Source organism: Aythya ferina (assembly GCF_964211825.1).
Source record: "Aythya ferina genome assembly, chromosome: 9".
NCBI lineage: Eukaryota > Metazoa > Chordata > Aves > Anseriformes > Anatidae > Aythya > Aythya ferina.
In genome coordinates, this window is record NC_140305.1 from 11,217,830 (window position 1) to 11,237,477 (window position 19,648).

The 19,648-nt window shown below is 40.0% G+C and overlaps 1 protein-coding gene across 4 annotated transcripts; it reads left to right on the forward strand.

The window, feature by feature from the left end:
* Positions 1-653: 653 nt before the first annotated feature.
* On the forward strand, positions 654-18,395 carry IWS1 (interacts with SUPT6H, CTD assembly factor 1). 4 transcript variants are annotated; one of them, XM_084529943.1, is made up of 15 exons: positions 654-824; positions 1,289-1,404; positions 7,446-8,082; positions 8,596-8,788; positions 9,030-9,087; positions 9,429-9,529; positions 10,286-10,436; positions 11,912-11,994; positions 12,279-12,408; positions 13,388-13,505; positions 14,220-14,331; positions 14,519-14,575; positions 14,756-14,867; positions 15,465-15,623; positions 17,316-18,395. In XM_084529943.1, the coding sequence occupies exons 1-14, from the start codon at positions 791-793 to the stop codon at positions 15,591-15,593; spliced, it is 2,031 nt and encodes a 676-aa protein (XP_084386069.1). In that variant the 5' UTR covers positions 654-790; the 3' UTR covers positions 15,594-15,623; positions 17,316-18,395. The 4 variants fall into 4 exon arrangements, with proteins under 4 accessions (XP_084386069.1, XP_084386068.1, XP_084386070.1 ...); XM_084529942.1 differs by lacking the exon at positions 15,465-15,623; XM_084529944.1 differs by lacking the exons at positions 654-824; positions 15,465-15,623 and adding an exon at positions 3,528-3,582 and having other exon boundaries at positions 1,320-1,404.
* The last annotated feature ends 1,253 nt before the right edge of the window (positions 18,396-19,648 follow it).

The window sequence follows — 19,648 nt, forward strand, 5'->3', positions numbered from 1 at the left end:
TCTGGTTTTGCTCTTCTGCCTTCTTGGATAGATTCGAATTAATTCTTGTTAACTGGATCTGCAGGGAGCAGATTGATTCTGCTATTTTTTAAATGGTAACATCTTTGTTATTCAAGGCCACAGCTGAAACTTTTGATCTCCCATCCTTCATCAGTCTTGGAAGTGTTTTTACCAGACATTCCTTAGACCAGCTGAAGGTAAAAGTTGGGTAACAAGTTTAGTTCTGGACTGTGTGTTAACAGTCACCTAATATTTTCTCTGTTTTAAGTCTTTTGCAAGTTCCCCAATGCCTGTACAAGGAATCACCTTTATTAAAACAACAAGCATTTTACATTTCCGTACTCGTTTCCACGTTGATACAAGGGCTCATCATAGTCTTTTTTTCTCATAGCCTTCTTCAGTTGCCTCAGTACTTAACTAAAACTAGATTCTAGTACAAGAAAAAAACAAACAAACAAAAAAAAGAAATTAGAAATAAGAAACTCTGAGCTAGCTTCACCGCCCCGCACCCAGCGATTACACGGGGCGGGAGCACCCCGCCTCCCCCTCACACCGCCCGCACCGCCCTAACATGGCACCCACCCTCCCGTCCAAGTCTCGCGAGAGCGGCCCCGCCGGGGCGCCAGGGGAAGGGGCTGGCGCACGCGCAGTGCCGGCAACCGGCCGTTCGGAGGGGAGGCGCCATCTTGGGCCGGGCGAGCCGGGCGGCGGAGGCGCAGGTTGGTGAGCGGCGCCCCGGGGGCCGCGCCCCGCCGCCAGCCCCGAGGGCCGAGGCGGGAGCGAGCCCGCCATGGAGAGCGAGTACTACGGCGGGGAGCAGTCAGGTAGCGGCGCCGGGCCCCGGGAGGGCGGGCGGGCACGGCGGGGCCTCAGCGGCCGCGGGGAGCGCCCGGGCCCTGCGCTGCCCCGCGCCCTGTCCTGGGCCGCCGCCGCTCGGCGCCCGTCAGCGGCCGTGGCCGGGCCCCGCCGGGCTGGGACGGGGCTGGGCTGGGGCTGGGCTGGGGCCGGGGCCGGCCCGCGGGGCGTTATCGGGCCCCCAGGGCATGTGGAGCCGCTGCGGCCGTGCTGCGAGGGCTCTGCGGGGTCCTCCCGTTCCGGGGCTCCGCGGGGCGTTTGGTTCTACTCGCGGCCGTCCTGCCCGGGAGCTCACCGCCGGTGCCCCGCGCTGCTGGGAGTTATCTGCCTTCCTGGTCACCCATCGCGGCTGTCAGGGCGCTTCTCAGCGCTGGGAGACGTCACCGAGTTTTACTTTTTAAATAATTAATTTATTTGTTTCCATTCGGAGTAGATGACGGTGGAGCTACTCCGGTGCAAGACGAGAGAGATTCAGGATCTGATGTTGAAGATGAAGGAAACGAGCAGCATTCTGGATCTGAGAACGGAAGCGTAGGGCACCACTCTGAGGTACCGTGGGAACTTCGTCTAGATAAGGATTGCTCTCTCATAAACTGATACTCATTTTAAAGAAATATTGCTCTTTTAACTGAGACTTTTACATTTATTGAGTTGTTCTTAAGTGTTCTGTCTGGCAAAACGTCCCAAAAGGGTTGTGTCACATAATCTCCTGACCAAGAAGTAGGGTAGTATCTTTTTATTTCAGTCCTAAATTGTTACAATAGCATTCCCTGTTTTGTACTAAAAAAAAAAAAAAAGTGTAATATTGCCATACTTGATTGCAAAAAGATAATTTTTTGGGGCTTGAAAAGGTAAGCAATGGATTTTGAGGAATTCGGAACTTTGCTTTAAATTCTGCAAGGTAAAATGCATGGTAAAACCATGCATTACGGAGCATATGTTTCATTACCAAAGAATGAACGCTTTTTTGTCTCTAGTCTTTCTTCTTGAATGTGAAAGTTACTGCTGAAGACTATTTTGTCCTGTATTTTTTACTTTGTCATTTACAAAGGAATAGATTTCTTTGTGGAAAGCCAGGTTTCTAAATGGCATTCGTCTTTCCTCTGAAGAGCTTTTTGCTTTGAGAACCCTACCCTATGAAAAGGGTGGTGGTGTTTGATCTGGGGTTGTCTTTGGAGGGGAGACACTTAACTTGTGGTTTGATTAGTGTAGTTGGAAAGAGATTCTGATAAAAATGAAGGTTCTGTGTCTAGGACAATTCTGGGGTTAACGGTAATTTTAAGGAATTTTTTGTCTCGAGATAGAATTACATCAGGTCTTTGTAGGGCCTTCTAGGAAGGACTAATTTTGGCTTTGAAATCCTGTCTTCTGTCAGCAAAGTTCTGTTATGGAAAGCTGTGTGATGCTCTTCAAAAATGAAATCAAAGACGTTATACTCTGTTCTGCAAATTCTGTTTCATGTTGTATAAAGATCAGGATTGACTCTGACTGGATTTTCAGTGGTTATCCACTTTAAAACTCGCTTAAAATGCAACCAAACAGAATTATAAAGGTTGAAAAATAACTCCAAGATCATCTGGTCTAACCATCCCCTACCTCACCTCTGTTGCAGTATAACTTACAATCCTTTTTCTTTTTTCTTTACTGAATTCATAGTTTCATCAGTTAGAAAGTAAATGAATATGTTTTTAAAGAGTATAAAAGGGAAGTTCTTCACACTTACTTGAATTTGAGTTTAAAGCAGATTTGGATTTTTTTAAAGCTGTTGATACTTCTTTACAGTGGAAGAAATTGAGTTGTCAGGCAGCATTTGCTGTTGTGATAATCAGGATTTCAGTGGGGGAAAATGTATGGTTTTGTGTGTGACAGAAATAACTGTCTTTGGTAAGGATTAAGTGCTTCTGTTTTAGTGGAAGGGAATTCTGATGAGAGCGTGGAGAGTCATGTTGCTGCTACAGTTACGTTAAGCTTTTTCTTTGGTGTTTGAAGACTGGGTCGGTTGTTCTTACTCTTCTGTACTCCTGTGGTTTTTAAATTTTGCTTACTGTGGTCAAGTAATTGGAAATCTGGCCTAAAGAGCAGTCAACTATTATTTACATCTTTGGCATGACTTTTTCTGATTTAAATAATCAAAAATACTAGGACCCGTTATCCTTGCTTACGGATCCTCTTCATGTACCTCCACTATTGTAAGGGTTTTGTTCTGCGTTGGCTGTTGAATCTTCCTCTGTAGATAAAATAATACACAAAGTACATTTAAAAAACACACACAAAAAAAGGATTTTTAAGATTTTAACCACATTGAATCAAGTGCTAAGGCCTTTGAAGGTTCACGTTCACTATAAGACACAAAGTTTTAAGTATTTTCTTCTGTTACGAACTTTTATATTCCTAGTAAATTGATGTTTTCTGTACATCAAAGTGCAACTCAACTGATAATGTGGAGCTGCTGTCTGTGAAAGGAGAGTAGCTTTCAGTAACTTATTTATCTTAAATTTTCTCATCCTCTTATTTCCTTCATCTTTAGGAGTATGTGGGAGGAATGACACTCAAAGGTTATAATACCTTTGAGACAGCCCAATCAGTTAAGTCTATTTAATTACTATTTCGTCTCTAATTTAGAACTCAAATTTAAAGAACTGAAGTTTTAAACTTTCCAACTTTTTTTTCAGGTTCTTAACTTTAAAGAAAAGGGGAATCCTGAGGAATTACTTATGTAGGTCTCAGGTATGTGGGTTTTTCTTTTCCACAATTCTTTTCTGGCTTTCCTTCCCCCAGTCCCACTTTATCTATAAATGTTCTCCTTGATGTCCTTACTGATTCTGTTTCAGACAAATAGAATTAGATAACACATAGTTTTAGTACAGTAATGAATATTAAATCACATTTACAGTGTTTGTACAAGTCAGGCTCATACGGAAATCTTTAATGGCTTAGATCTTACACTCTAACCAAGTTGCTGCTGTCTTCTTCATTTAAGTTATGGTTTGACTGTGACTGCTAAGAAATGCACAAATATCTTACATTTCTGAAAACAGAAGCTTCCTGATCTGCCCGTGAAGGTCATGTATACCTTAGTTTAACAAATGTCATTCATAAGATTGTAGTGGATGGGTCAATTCTGTTGAACTTATTAAACTACCATAATAGTACATCTTAAAAGCGGCTGCATGTTGATCCAATAAACTACTTGCTGACTGAAGCTTTTATATGGAAGGATAACACTGTAAATTTGATTTTTATGTATTCCTTACTTTATACTGTACTAAAGCCTCATGTTACAGAATTCTTTCAGTTAAAAAAATTAAGGACATCTCAATTAAGAAGTTTATAGATAAAGAGGAGGAAGAAAAGAAAGCAAAGGAATTAGAGAAAAATGTGGTAGCAATTACCTGAGACCTACTTGTTTTTGAGGATGTCTAAACTTTTAATTAAGTAATTGGAAAAATAAAAGTAGAAAATTCCAAAATTACATAATTGATTTATTTGAGCACACCTTTTTAGAGACAAATCATTTTAAAAGAAAAGGGGGGAGGGGAGGTAGGGGAGAGATGCAGGTGGACTGTCCTGCAGAGTTAAGTCATCTCATTGTGAAGTTGCACTTACTTCCTACATGAAATATATTCCAAAACATTCACAGATGCGTTAATTTATTCAGAAGACCTTGCACCAACAAATGGCTGTGGACAGGGCCTGTTTGTTCTGCCTAGGTTCTGAGCGAGTCAGGTGTGTCTCCCCTCCGCTTTAGAAGCTGCTCAGTTGCGTTGATGTAGTGCTGAGTCCGAGGTAGCACGTGTTGTCCCACTGCAGGGCCGGCTGTCTTGGCTTGTCCAACTGTGTGCTTTTGGCTTAGCTTGGGTTGTGCTTTACAGGTTCAGGACTGGAGTAGATGATACCTGTCTGTCCAAACTGTGCCGGGACACCTGTTACCTGTGTCTTCCTGAGTTCTCTCTTAAGTGGTTCTGTAGGTGATGGTATCGCAGTGGAGTTGAGAAGCTGTAATTACCATCGTGATTCTGTGGTGCAAAGCACCGTATGGTCATGGTGTGAGCTAATTAGGATGCGTGGATGCTTCCCCTCCCCAAATAGCTTCCCTCTGAAGAGTGACTGTCAGTTTGCATAATAGATTTGAGGTTCAGTATGTTGTAAAGTGCTTTAGTAATACTGCTGTATAATTGGAATGATTTCTTACCAAGGATTTTGCATAGGAACTTCTTTGTAGTTTAGCAATACATCCTGAATAGGAGCATACGTAACCTGCAGCTATGCTTTCAACCTTAAAAATGTTGAGTGGCTAAGAATTGTTATAAATTCAAGTTGGTTCTTTAATTCTGTTTACTTTTTTGCTGAAGACTTTCTAGTCTGGTAGATAGTAAACCTAATAGTTTAAACAGAAATATTTCTGTTGATTTCTTCGGTTTTGTTTAGCAAAATCCTTTATTGCTGCTGACATAGTTACAAGTACCTACTCAGTATCAGCCATCTGAAATCAGGAAAAAACAAATAAAACCACCAAACATTAAATGGCACAGAAATAAGGAGTGAAGAACGTGTATTTTAATAAATGTCAACTTAAGTGTAGACCTCTACATTTCTTCTCCTCTCAGTGATCCAGTCTGTAACATTGTTGTAAAATCTGCATTTCCTCTTCCCTTTGCAGCTGTAGCTTTTTTTCTTCATTAATACTGTGAGAGAAAATACATCATTTTGATGAAGAGCACAAAATAAAATCCTGTGAGAAACAGGGAGCAGTTTGGGTGTGTGGTGTTCCTTAGTTCTGCACCCTCAATTCTGTAAATTCTTCCTATTTAATTCTTTACAATTCCAATTTCAGATTTCTAACTGAACTGTATCTCCGCTCTGTAAGGAGAAATGAGAAATACCGAATGGTGCCACCAGCATGGTTCAAAAGGCTGGCACTACTGTAGGGTCACGTACAAGCAGGAGACAGAAAAGTACTCGAGTTATCACAGCTGCAGTTCTATAGCTAGCATTAGGTAACTTGGAAGCAGTGAAGTGGTATTTGAAGTGTGTTTTAAAATTCTGTAGTCCTGATTTTGTTCCAGTGTGTAACTTTCTGTTAGTAACGTTGCAGTTGTTTAGAAGTTGTCACTTTATGAAGTACTAGCTAAGAGAATAAATGCATAAGATCCAGAATCTTAAAAAGTGATGTTATTTATCAGTCAATATAATTGTGGAAGGAGTAATTCCTAAAAGCTATTACTTGTTTTATTTTAAAAGTCCTTCGTGTTCATATGTCATAAAGATTAATAATATTGCTTGTCATGCCTGTAGGATAGATAGATACACCTGCATTGTGTGTGGCTCTGAATGTGGGTGTGGAATGACCATAGAAAATAAAAAGAGGAAGTCTGTCCTATCAAGGAGAAGAGACTGCTAACAGGAGACTTGGAAGCTCTAGGACATGTAGGTCTTAAAGCATCTCCTAGGACAATAAATACTCAGTTTGCAAAGGTGCTAGTGAAAGGAGTCTGCAGCTGAGAAGAGAGAATCATCCCTGAAAAAAGCTTCCCTGAGAAGTATTTAGGAAAGAGGCTCTCATCAGTGTTCTTTTCAGCTGAAAACGGGATTATTGTGACAGTGACTGCTGTAGACATGCTGAATTAAGGCACGGGAGTTCAAGAGAGTCCAATTTTGTTTTCTTAGGCAAATGCATTTTTTTCCAAGTGGAATTTAGATCTTCTAGGAAAGATAAAACTGCATTCTGTCGTCAATAAGGATAGAGACAGGGGGCTTGTTGAAGATTTTTCCATAAATGGAATGTTTGGCTCTGTTGTTACTGTGTAGAAGACATAAAGGATTGCGTTTCACTAGTTTTCAGAAGGTTGGTGTGTTTATACACACAAATTATCTCAGGTATCTGTGTAGGCATGGGAGCTGTGAGCTTAAGGGAGAGAACTGTTGAACCTGTTCTTAGGTTTTTACCCACCGAAACCCAAAGCTTCTTAATAATGCTCTTAAGGCTGTAATTAAAACTTTATTCCTGTTTTTTATAGGCCTTTTGGTCTTGGCGTATTGTTAAGTAAGGAGAGGGTGCAAGCTCTCTTGAGCTTTACTCTGAAAGTAACACATGCAGTTTCAGTAAAATGTACTTCGTACAAAAATGTCTATTTGAGATCTTCAGAAATGACCAGTGTGGGAGTCTGTTTACTTGCATTATTTTGTGGGATTTGGACTAAACCATTTTGAAGGCCCAACTTTTTAAAGTGAAGTAATTAAGTATTTAGACTTGAAGGACTGGACCCTTCTTGGGCCTCTTCGCTTGAGGTGGTTTTTTTTTTTTTGATTCTGTTTCTAAAATAGGATTGAGTAGCAGGATGGATGGTGTTCTGTTGATCTCTTAATATTTTTCTTGATCTGTAGTATACGATAGTGAGTCCTTTGACTCAAATCATCTAATTTCTGTATATATTTTATATATGTAAAATAAAGTATTTCAGTCTGCAGTACCCTTGGCAATCACATGGGAGGAAGGACAAGCAAAAACTCAAACTTCTTGTTTTCTTTTTTTTAAATCTTTTTTATATAGATTTTTGCTTACTTGCCTAAAATTACTTTTCTTTTTTCAGAATGAACACAGTGATGGAGAAGAGGATGGGCAAACAGGAGAGCCTCATATGACAGACTCTGAAAATGAAGATGTACCGAGGCAAAAAGACAGTGACTCAGATAACGAGGAGCCTCCAAATCACAATGTAAGTGATTCAGACAATGAAGCAGATCATGGAGGGAAAGACAGTGACTCTGATGCTGAGGACCGTCCAAATCAGCATTTAAGTGACTCTGAAAATGAAGATGCCTTAAATCATCAAGCTAGTGACTCTGAAAATGGAGAACCTCACAGGGATCACAGTAGTGACTTTGAAAATGAGGAAACACAGAAGCAGCCGGCCAGTGACTCGGAGAACGAGGAGGTCCGCAAGCAGCCGGCCAGTGACTCGGAGAGCGAGTCTGCTTCCAGACACAAACGAGAAATAGAGTCTGATGACAGTGATGGGGAGGACAGGAAGGAGGAGGTGCAGAATGATTCTCATCATTCAGATAACAAACGTGCGAGGGAAGGATTTCAGGGCTCTGACAGCGAAGAGGAAGGTCCTAAGAGACGAAAAATCTCAGACAGCGATGAAGATGAGAAAGAGGAGGAGAAGACTGTGAAGAGGAAAACGGCCATTCTTTCTGACAGTGAGGATGACACTGAGAAAGCACGTAAGCAACTTTAGTATGAAAATAAAAATGTGACATGACAAGTAGTAGCGTTATTGTTAATCCCTTATTTTTATGTGAAGAAAGCATCTAAGATAAATGTGAAACCACAAAGTGGTTTTGCTTTTAAAGTACAACTGCTTTTGGAGAAGGTATTGTTCTAACTGCATTTCTGTGTGAATATGTATCTAATGTTTTGGAGTAACAGGTAGGTTTAACACGAGTAAAAATATATATTCTGCAGTAACGTTGCTTTATGCTGGCACCTGTTTTCATGTTGAGTATTTCCATTGTACTTAACTTCTTTACTTTGCTGTTTTTTTATCTAGTTGTTTTTTCTCTGTATTTTCTAAGATACACTAGGTGTGAGAGTAAGTTCTGAAATTACCAGTTTGTATGGATGGTGTACTGTATGTAGTTAGTTACCAACTGAATAAAAAAGATTTTAGAATGGACATAATTTTTTAAAATGACAATTATGTTTGTGCAGGCAGTAATGCTTCTTTCTGTTGGCAGCTGCAAAAAAAGTACGAATCCTTTCTGATGTTGAAGAATCAGATAGCGATGCTGCCTCAGAGAAATCTGATAAAAGGAAGAAAAATATGGTATCAGATAGTGAAGAAGAGGAAGAAAGAAAAGAGAATGCTGGGAAGAAAACAGAAGAGAAAGATCTGTTTGGCAGTGACAGTGAATCTGGAAATGAACAAGAGTAAGTGCTCGTGGGAATGTGAATTCCTTCAGGGCTGCAGGTAGTGATGCTGGTCACTGATGGGGTAATGGAGGAAAACCAACCAGAGAATGAATGTCTGCTTTTATTGGTAGTGTGAAGAGGAAGGGCAGTGTGGCAGAATGGAAGGTGGATCTCCACTCAGCCATATTAGAAATTTCTCAGGAAATGCAGTTCTCACTACTGCAGTATAAATAGATAAGTGTTACTATTACCTTCGCAGGAACCTGATTGCAGATATATTTGGAGAATCTGGTGATGAGGAAGAAGAGGAATTTACCGTAAGTGCTATTGGGGATGTTTCTTATTCGGTTGCCAGATGGAATCTTCATGGGAAGCTATTCCTAGAATGCCTGTTGGGGTTTGCATTCGTGTTCAAGGATGTACTGTTTTGGGATGAAGATTTTTATCTGCTGGACTCATTGAGTTAAATAACCTTCACAGTGCTACTACTGGGAGAGCCATTGGTGTGACAGTCATAGGTGAAATTAGGAATCCTTTGTTCCTCTTTCAGGTAAATCTGAAGAGGATTTAGAGGAAGCGTTTAGAGTGTAAGAGTCAGGCACCTGCGTAGATGCTTCGTCTTAATTCCTACACTGACTTACACTGCCTTTACCATCAGGGCTTTAACCAGGAGGACTTGGAAGAAGAGAAGGGTGATGCAGAGATGAAGGAGACAGCAGATGAGTCGGACTCTGATGATAACATCAAACGAGGGAAGCAGTAAGTGGATATGTTACGTACTCCTTTGTTAATAGCAAATGCAATATTTGAGCAAAAAGGTTCATCCAAAACTTGGCTAGACTTCATGAAAGGCAAGGAAGGGGCTGTGTGTCTACAGAAAGCATGTTTTTATAGACCATGACTTTCTCTGCTTGTACAGTTCAGTCACTTGGCAATCCACAGCAGATTGCCTATGCTGCTGATCCTGCTCCAGAGAAGTAGTAGTATTTTGTAGGTCATATCAAAACCTGAATGAAATGAACATCTAATGAAACAAACATCTAACCCTGCTGCTAGCATCAGGCCATGCGAAGGAGCACTGGAGTCACAGTTTTGTTTCTCTGCTTCTGTAGGGCATAAGGTGTGCCAAGGCTTGACCCCAGCTTCTCTCCTCTTTCCTTCCTGTCTGATCCAGTAGAGTTAGAGCAATGTATTGCAGGTACAGGAAAGCTAAATATTTGCTTCAGTGACAACTTTAGCACATTTTCAACCCTGGATGTGTGCATCTCTCTAGGTGTTTTAGTAAGGTCTTTTACAGACTTCTGAGGGCATCTCAGAGCTGCTGAAGCCCTTTGCTGGTTTCCCAGTTAGCATACTGAGGAGATCTAATTATCTTACGGGGGCATTGAGACATAATGCTTGTAGAGTTCTTGGAGATTTGTGGAACGGTTATTAGAGAAATACAAAATATTTTCTATGAAGGTTGTGAAATCAACCCTCTTCTGACCATTAGCAAACTTTCTTCTTGTCTTTCAGTATGGACTTCATGTCAGATTTTGACATGATGCTGCAGCGAAAGAAGAGTATGAGTGGCAAGCGTAGACGAAACCGTGATGGTGGAACTTTTATTAGTGATGCAGATGATGTGGTCAGTGCTATGATTGTGAAGATGAATGAAGCTGCAGAGGTGGGTTTTCTAGGTTCCAAAAACACCAATTTCCCCTGTGCAATCAGTAAAATAGAGGTATCTGTTACTCAGAAGTAGTAAGCTGTACGCTACTGAAAGCTTCCAGTATCTAAACAACTGTTTAATGTCATTTTGCTAGTCTGAATTACTGCTTTGTTTTAAAGATGATATTTAGTTAACTTGGTAAACTGATCAGCTGGGATCAACTGCCCTATAAAAAGGGATGAATACATGTTATGTAAAATGTATGTATATCAAATCCTGAGATAGAGACTACGGTTTGATTTCACTCTGCAATTAGTAGTATATACAGTACTTAATTGTTTGTTCCTGAGAAGAAACCTTTCTGAAGGGCTTGAATGACAATAATGTGGTAGATGATTGTAGAACAATAGAATTATCCCTTGGCAGACTGCTTCTTTCAAGGAGTTGTGTTTTATTACCAGGGTCTTGCCTTTTGTTATTGCTGTACTATTGTTGAAGTAGCAGTCAATTTAACAGCATGGTGAAACTCATTAAAAGCAATTGGGAGGCAATTTTAGAAAGAGGAGTCTTTCTTAATGTGTTTGGGGAAGAAGGGCAGAGTAAGATAGTGGTCTGGGAGACAACTGTGGCTTTCTTGGTCGTCAACAAGATGGTGGTCAAATGTTTTAAACAAAGCAATGAAGTTTGGAATACTGGAGAGAGGAAGAGCTGAGCTCCAGTGCTGTGGTATCTTTAGTTGTTTAGCATGTGCCTATAAAGCTATTCTGGAACAGAAGAGCATTAAAAGAATCTCCTCTCTCACAATTAAAAAAAACATTGTGTAGAAAGAGCCTTCAGTGAGTTAAGCACCTGGAAAGGTACAAACACAGCAGGAGACAAATCTGTTGATTGTAGTGGGTCTCTCTGATATTTAATCCCACATTTTGAATAGATAGTGAGATAATGGACTGAGGTGGTAATCACATCATTGTTTTGAAACTGAGACAGCTTTTGTTCTAACACTTCATACACGTATGCATGCTTTAATGTTAATTCTACCATGCATCCCTCTAAACCACCAGGTTTTATAGTTACGTTCTTAGGTGATGTGAATGCATGTATTTTCACTTGTTACTGTTTTGGTTAGTTATTTGTTGTAGTTTGGGTGAGATTTGCTATGAGCGTTTCTAGGATAGCTACGCATAGCTAGCATACAGGACCCTGCAGAATGCCAGTTTATTGCAATAAACGTAAATTGTGAAGTAGAAACACAGATCATTCTTTCCAGGGGAGTGTTGATTAAGGTGGGGATTTTTTTTAAAGAGAAACTGTTGTATAAAATGTATTTTGGAATTGTAGCAAGATAGAGCCAGGTTATAAAGTTAGTGTGGTCCTGCTAAAGGCGAATTCTCCAGTAACTTACTACTGACCTTTTTCCTGTAAATACTGCAGTGGATGGGAGTTGCTGATTTCTTCTTTTGATTGACTTGTAATTCTTCAACTCTCTACAGGAGGATCGACAGCTGAATACACAAAAGAAACCCGCACTAAAGAAATTAACTTTGCTACCGACTGTAGTTATGCATCTTAAAAAGTAAGTCATTCTTCCAGATGATTATCATCTTTGGGAATATTGGGAACTTGGTAGATTTCATAGGGTGACATTACAGTTGTATTGAGTATGCAGTGAAACGCTTTTCTTAGTATCAGGTAAATGCTGGAGCTAGGTGACCTCAAAAAAATGAAAAATGATCCCTAGTTTTACCTGTTAAATTAACAAACTCAAACATACTGTTGTGTTTCAAGGACCATCACATCTTAAGATCTAGGTGTATTCCTGTATGACTTCATGGCTTATCTATACATTAAACTTTCTAGGCAGGACCTCAAAGAAACTTTCATCGATAGTGGTGTAATGTCTGCCATCAAAGAATGGCTTTCTCCTCTTCCAGACCGAAGTCTGCCAGCACTGAAGATAAGAGAGGAGCTTCTGAAAATCCTGCAAGAGGTTTGAAACTGATTTCTAACTGTATTTGATTGGTAGCTTCAGGTTTTTATGGTCATGCTTTACAGAAATGTGTGTTGATAACTGCTGATGATGTTACTGATGATCCATGCAGTGTGAAATGTAGGGGGAAGCAAACAGCAAGTTAAATACGTTTGGTTTAAATTTCACATTGCTTTTAATGAGTATTCCGTATCTTGTGGATATGCCGTCTATCTGAGCAAAATTTGGCTAGGGAATTTCAGACACATAATCGTTACAAAATTTTTGCTTATGTTCACAATAAAGCAAATAGCTCTGCTGGCAGTCAGCCAGGAGATGTTTGTCTCATGGGAACCATACGTGTGAAGTTCCCTATCCTCTATCAGGGAGGTACATGCTATGGCTTTTGTAGATTCTTGATGAATCTAAATGGCTTAGTGACTTATCTTCCCTTGTTCTCTGTGGCTCATATGTTGTAATTGTTCACTTTAAGTAGCTTTTGCTGCATTTGTAAAATTAGTGTGGCATAATCTTGATAGCAGAACGGAAGTTAAATTTCTCTTGCAGCATGACTGCGTGACTCTATTGACTGAAGCTTTAGAAATTTGTTGTTGCATAAGAATTTGCACAAATTCTGACTGATTTAGGTTATAATTGAATATGTGGCTTTTGCCATGTAAACTTTTATCCTTGTAAAATGAATGCTTAGAAGGCAGTAATTCTGTTTTGGGGTAATATAAACACATGAGCATTTGGAGTAAATACTTCAGGAAACTTAGCTCAATTTGTGTATAAGAAATAAGAATGTTCAAGTAAATTTATGTCTGGGTGTTCGATACTTGAACCTTTAACTTATTCCTAGTGGAAAAGTGCCAAAACACTTTTTTCCAAGATTACTGTGAAGGTAGGTTTTGGTTTTTGCAAAGTTCACACCATTACTGTTCAGACATCATTTCTTGTTTTTTTTTTTTTTTTTTTTTTTTCACAAACTTCCTTATAGCTGCCCAGCGTGAGCCAAGAGACCCTGAAGCACAGTGGCATTGGAAGAGCTGTGATGTACCTTTACAAACACCCCAAAGAATCGAGACCTAACAAAGATATGGCAGGGAAGCTAATCAGTATGTAAACCTTTTGTCTTCCTTCAGTTAGATTTCACTGGTAATTTAATTTCTGCATCAGTCTTTCTGTTGCACATTGTTATTGTCTGTACTAGAACTAACTCTGCAATGTAGGAATCTCATTAATCTGTGATAGTTTTGTTTGCAGAGCTCGTATTGAACACTGTTACATTAATGTCTGCATGCAGTTTTTCCTGTTCTGCTGTAAAACTAGATAATAGCTTTTATGTTGCCCAAATTCTCTCTTGGCTAGTTGTCCAGACCACATCTACCTGTTAGCAAAGGAGGAAGGTGCTCCATTTATTCCATGGAGGAGAGGTCTTAAATGACCATCTAAAAATTTACTTCTTAAACAGCTGTAGTCATGTGTAGTGTATTCCACCCTGAATGACTGCAAACTAATTACAAAATTGTTCTGTTCTTCAGGAAGTATTTTTCATATTTCTAAAATAACACTGTGGCATGCAGGAGCTTCTGGCACTTAAATATTTCTAGAGCTAAGAGAGATTCCAAAAAAGCAAGCAATAGCAAGAGACTTTATGGATAAAAGCAGTTTGTTACTGTCCACAAGGTTGGATTTCCCTGAAATATTAAGAGTTCAAAAATCATCTGTGTGGTTGAAGGGAAGTATAAGTGAACATTGAAAGCTGTGTTTAGTTATCAGAATGGTTTAGAGAGAAATTTGATGTGCTTATTAACATATTTATTTACTAGATGAGTGGTCTCGACCCATCTTTGGCCTTACCTCAAACTACAAAGGCATGACAAGAGAAGAGAGGGAACAGAGAGATTTGGAACAGATGCCTCAGCGAAGAAGATTGAGTAGGTAAGAATACCAGAGAGAAATGAGATTTTCTTTCTTTCTAAGACTCCAAAAAGAAAAGTTTTGTATAAGTAACAAGGGAAATAAAAGAACAATGATTTCTGATCTCTTTCTTCTCTTACCGCACTTGTCTTTTTGTTGCTATCTTTCTTTGTGTGTGGATGCCTGTAAAATCTTATTTTTCTTGCAGCTCCGGTGGTCAGACTCCCCGCAGGGATCTGGAGAAAGTATTAACAGGAGAGGAAAAGTAGGTTGGAATTTTTATTCTTTTGACTAGAAAAAAGTATTTTAATAGTGCTAAAAATGTGCAATTTGAGTTTTTTTTAAAGTCAGTGGTTAAGCTCATTTTTCCAGAGGTAGAATACTATCTGTAGTGCTCTTCCTATGTGAGATTTCTTTGTCTAAAAACAACATTTCTCTTTTGCAGGGCTCTTAGACCTGGAGACCCTGGCTTCTGTGCCCGTGCGAGGGTGCCAATGCCTTCCAACAAGGACTATGTGGTTAGGCCAAAGTGGAATGTGGAGATGGAGTCCTCCAGGGTAAGCGCTGCAGTGCAGGGCATAGCGTGGTCTCTTTTAGTGACTCTGTACCTCAGCTGTCTGGGAATCTGTCGCCTTATTGCTGTGGTTACTGTACAATACAGCAGTTCCTTGTATGTGCCTCTTCTAATTTGAGTAGACAACAAGCTCTGCTATCAAATGGGCTGTGTTAAGCCCATCAAATTCTTCCACACAGGTATCATTGCTTCTCTTACCAGAAAGAGATTTTCATCCTATCTGTTCTAGAGCTTTTCTCTAGGGGTAAGAATCTGATTATAGGCTTCTTAATTTTAGAACATCTTAAAATAAAGCAGCAGTTTAATTAGTATGTCACCAATATTTTATCTTTCTTCCATTTTTTTTGTATTGTGTTCTTTTTTAAGATGATTTTCCAGTTTGTGAAAACTTCGAAGTTTTAGCAGGCTTCAGTAGAGGCCTTTGCTGTGTTTTATTTGTTTTTTCTATCTACCTTGTATGGTTTTAATCTAAAGGTTGGAGTACGTGGTAGAACACATGTAAATGGAAGAAGTAATAATTATTGTGATTTTTTCTGCTGTTATTTTTACTTCTTTGCATTAATTGAGATATTATTTCTAGCCCGGGACTATTAAGAGAGGTATTAGTCGCTTGGAAAAACACAAGAGACGGTTTGCTGAACAGAAACGACTCAGCAAAGTGCATCGGGCCATCAAGTTCAGCATTGAAGGCAACAGGATGCCCCTGTAGCCATGACATTGCCTTCCCCGAGTTTGAGAGGTATCCCTCAAGGGAGGTGTGAACAGTGCTTGTGCTTCAACTGTTGGTAGTTTGCACATACGGGAAAGGAGTGTGTACACCCTAACTTCAACTTGGAAAACTCTCCTTGTATTCTCTAAAGTCTGTACCGAGACCTAAATGGTAACTTGTGCAGGAAAAAGGACGTTGTAGCACGTAACATCTGCTATGATGACTGCCTCTGTGGCTTCAGGGTGTCCAAATGAGAGGTATTAAGTGAAAATACCTGTGCTCAGAAATAGCTTTGCACCTGTAGCTTTGGGTGCTCAACACCAAGATGAGCAAGACTGAGCATCGTGAAACCTGTTCTCATTTAGGTTCTCAAGGTTTGCCTGACCACCTGACACAGGAGGTCTTAGCTCTTAATGTCAGACTTGGTAGCACTGTGTACTAACACCTGTGCCTGTTTTACTGGTACTAAACAAGGTACTTCTCATGCCTACTTATCCAAGGTCACTGATGGGAGAGTTAGGGGGTGGCTGACAGCAGGAGGAGAACAGGGCAGAATTCCCTGCTGTGAATGGGACTGAAGAGAGATCAGTCATTGACGTACATCAACATGAGAACCGTTTGGGCAATATCTTGTCTCGTTTCAGTTCTTTTATGTGAGCAGAGGTGTCACAAACAGTGACAGAAGGGTAGCTTCATATTTATTTTTGTAAAAAACAAACAAAAAAAAAAAACTTTTGAAAATCAGTGAAATCCTAGATACAACTTCAGTGGATAGTTTTCTGAATAAAGTATTAAATGAGGGTGAGGAACCCCACCTCAGCCACCTCGGAGATGGGAACGAGAGGTTCAGCTCTTCATAGATGGTTTTGTCAGGTACTAAGTAGCACATTCTGGATATCTGGATATTTTTTCCTGGACTTAAAAGGTATGAAGTTGCTATTGTTGTTTCTGTTGTCTAGTTAAGGAAAACTGCTTTTGAGAAAGTAAAGGGATCAGGAGGTCATTGCTCTCCAGTGGCATTTCTCTACAGAATTACTGTATTTGTGTAAAAAAACCAAACCAAAACAAAAAAACACAAACTGCTGTGTCATCTCAGTTTCTCAGCTGCAGTTAAAATACAGAGATGAAATGCAGCAACTTTCTGACAATGTGTATGGTCAGCTTTTCTCAGGCATTCCTTTTGCTTCCAACCTTACTTCCTTGTTTTCCAATAATTTCTTGCTTTTTAAGTACTAATCAGTGACTTCTAAAATAAATTGCAGTTTGGAATTGATACGTCAACTCAACCCACTTCAGTTACTGTGTAGCCATATCTAAAATCTTCCACCCACTGGAAGCTTGTATGTGGTGAAGTATGTTTGTTGTTAAACTCCAGCTGATACAGATATGAAACTATTCCAAACTGTATATTCACCCAGTGTGTGAACAACTAACGTGGTTATTAATCCTCACAATGGGAAAGCTTTCCTCTGTGTGGTGTGTGTGTGTGACCACTTCTGTATGTGATGCCTACATTGGGGGGATTATTTATCTGCTGGGGGGGGCTGAGGGGAAAATGTGTGCACCCCCTCCTCACACCTCCCAGCCCCCACACCACTGACCTCATCAGATCCTTCTTGCAGGTCGAACCTTGCATGCCTTGCTTTCTTGAACCTTTGGGACGTCTGCTTTTTTTTTTTTTTTTTTTTTTTTCAGTGGTAATTATTAGTTTTATTTTTTAAGTTCCAGGGGACCTCTAAGAAAGGGGTGAGTCGACTGGACAAACAGATGCGGAAATTCACAGATATCAGGAAAAAAAGCAGATCGGCCCATGCAGTGAAAATCAGCATTGAGGGCAATAAGATGCCATTGTGACCCTTCACAGAATACCCCATGATCTCTGCTGTAAGACAATACACCCATAGACTCTTGGGAGACCTTTAAATTTTTTAACAACTTGTTTGTTTTTTTTTCAGTGAATCTTTAAATTGTTGGTTCAGGTTCTGGTATAAGATAATGTCCGAGGACTGTGAATTTGGGGACTTCTTTCTCCTGATTGTATTTAAACTTGCTCTATTGTGTCCTTTGTACAGACCACATATTTGTTGTATTGCAATACTTTAGACAATAAAACATCTGTTTTTTTGGGGGGACTGTCTATTAATTGCTCAAGACAGTGTACACGTGGAGTCCTGAGAAGACAGTGAATATCTGAAATTTCCCCCCAAAAAAGTGTACTTGACGTGTGGAAAGGCTGATAATCAGGAATTTTGTGTTTACCATTTTACATTTCTTATTTGTTCAGTGATTTTTAATATGTCAGTGTATCTGTCTTTTGAGAGATGCATATTGGAATTGATAACAGAAATACCGATCATCTGCTTGAAGGATTTCACCTTTCATGAATGCATGATGCAAAGTTCAAGAGAAGACCCAGAAGGCTGACTGCAAAAAAAAATCCAGCTGCCTCCAGTTAAAATGTTTGGTGTAAGTAAGGCAACAATATTCCACTTGTGTTGAGCCTTTGTGCTAACAGCAAAGCCTTCAACAGTGACTGCTACTGGAGAGCAAATGACTGGAGCGGGAGGGCTTTTCTGTGAGGCACCAGAGCACAGAGTATGTGTACGGTAAGCCAGACTTTGGAGTCCAGGGTGTTGAGACTGCTGGAGAGGACTGTCAGAGTGCTCAGCTCAGGACTCCGCCTGTGTAGAGCCTTGGCTGCTGGTTTTGATGCTGCTGTGACTTCATTTAGTACAGGTGAAAGACACCTTTTCTTGTCCTGCTGTAATGTCTGGGTGGAACAAACATGTTGTTTGTAGCCTACTAAGGACTTTCCAAAAGGCTTATTTTATCAGTGGTAAGGAGAAGGCTTCTGTCTGCATTAGGTAGGTAACGCTGCTATTTGTCCCTGATGCTGCGGAGCAAAACTGTACCTCTGCTCTGTACCATTGCCTCTGAAAGTATTTTTGTCTGCTGAGCTTGTCTACAAGGAAAGGATCACTCCTTGCGTGGAGAACTGGCAGCTGGCATTTCAGTAAGACCGTTGCCTTTGTTCCAGAGGAATGCAGCCCGTTGCTTTATGAAGACTAACGTGAATTCTGTGAGCTAGGGATCATGGTGGGGAATGATATAAAAAGCACTTAGCACCCCCAGTGTCTGCTGGAACTGCTAATGGAGAGAATGCGAGTACTTGCATTTGAAATATTTAACAGTGGGGGGCTGTGATGCTAAAGTAAAGCTCTATGTTAGGATATGAACTTGGAGCACAAACTGAAGAAGAATGCCTGTGCTGAAGCCTGCTAAAAGAATTCTAGTTGCAAGATTACTTCATCTGCTCTTACCAGGTATACTTGTATGACTCAGTAGCTTATCTCAGGTGTGTGGTTTTTGTTTTTAGTCTGGTAAGTGTTCCAAGTTTTTTTTAATTAAGAAATTATTGAATGATGGGTTTCTTTACTGCCATATTGGCAGGTGCAAACTAAGTGAAAATAAGTGCAGTATGGATCTGTTCCTGCCCAGGTTTCGTTTGGTCCTGGTGACCTATGGATTAGGAGAGCTTTTTACTTTATTTTTTTTTAGACTTTTTTTTGTAGTAGTTCTGGTACTGCAGTCTGGTACTGCACTCAGGGGTGGGGGGGAAGTTGTGTGCTGATTTTTCTTAAGCATTTTCTTGAAGTACAGACCATGGTGGTCTTGGGTTGCCTCAATATGCAGTTTCTTGTCATCAAAATTAATCGCAATAGCGCTATATCATGTGTTCTATAAGACAAACAAACAACAAGGGTTTGTTTCTTACAGAGTGGGAATAATGGACTTCTATAAGGCTGTGAACAAAGCTGAAGAAGAGACCTAGTAATGTACATCTTTTTTTTTTTAAATTAGAACTTAATAATGAATTGTAAGAAAGGTCCCCAAATCAAAATGTCTTTGGACATGGGTCATAAAGACCATCTGTTAATTGTAGCAGAGAAAAGTGATTCTGTGTATGGCAGTGTAGGTATGCAAAGCAGGTAACTATTTGGGGGAATCTTACTCTGGCCCACGGATATTTTGTTTCATCTGCATCTTTGTCATTG

What these genes read in the sequence shown, in the direction of transcription:
- IWS1 (XM_084529942.1), top strand. Translation starts at nt 791, where the DNA reads ATGGAGAGCGAGTACTACGGCGGGGAGCAGTCAG. An exon ending in GTAGTTATGCATCTTAAAAA is followed by an intron (nt 11,995 to 12,278) that starts GTAAGTCATTCT and finishes TAAACTTTCTAG; the next exon opens with GCAGGACCTCAAAGAAACTT. An exon ending in TATGGCAGGGAAGCTAATCA is followed by an intron (nt 13,506 to 14,219) that starts GTATGTAAACCT and finishes TTTATTTACTAG; the next exon opens with ATGAGTGGTCTCGACCCATC.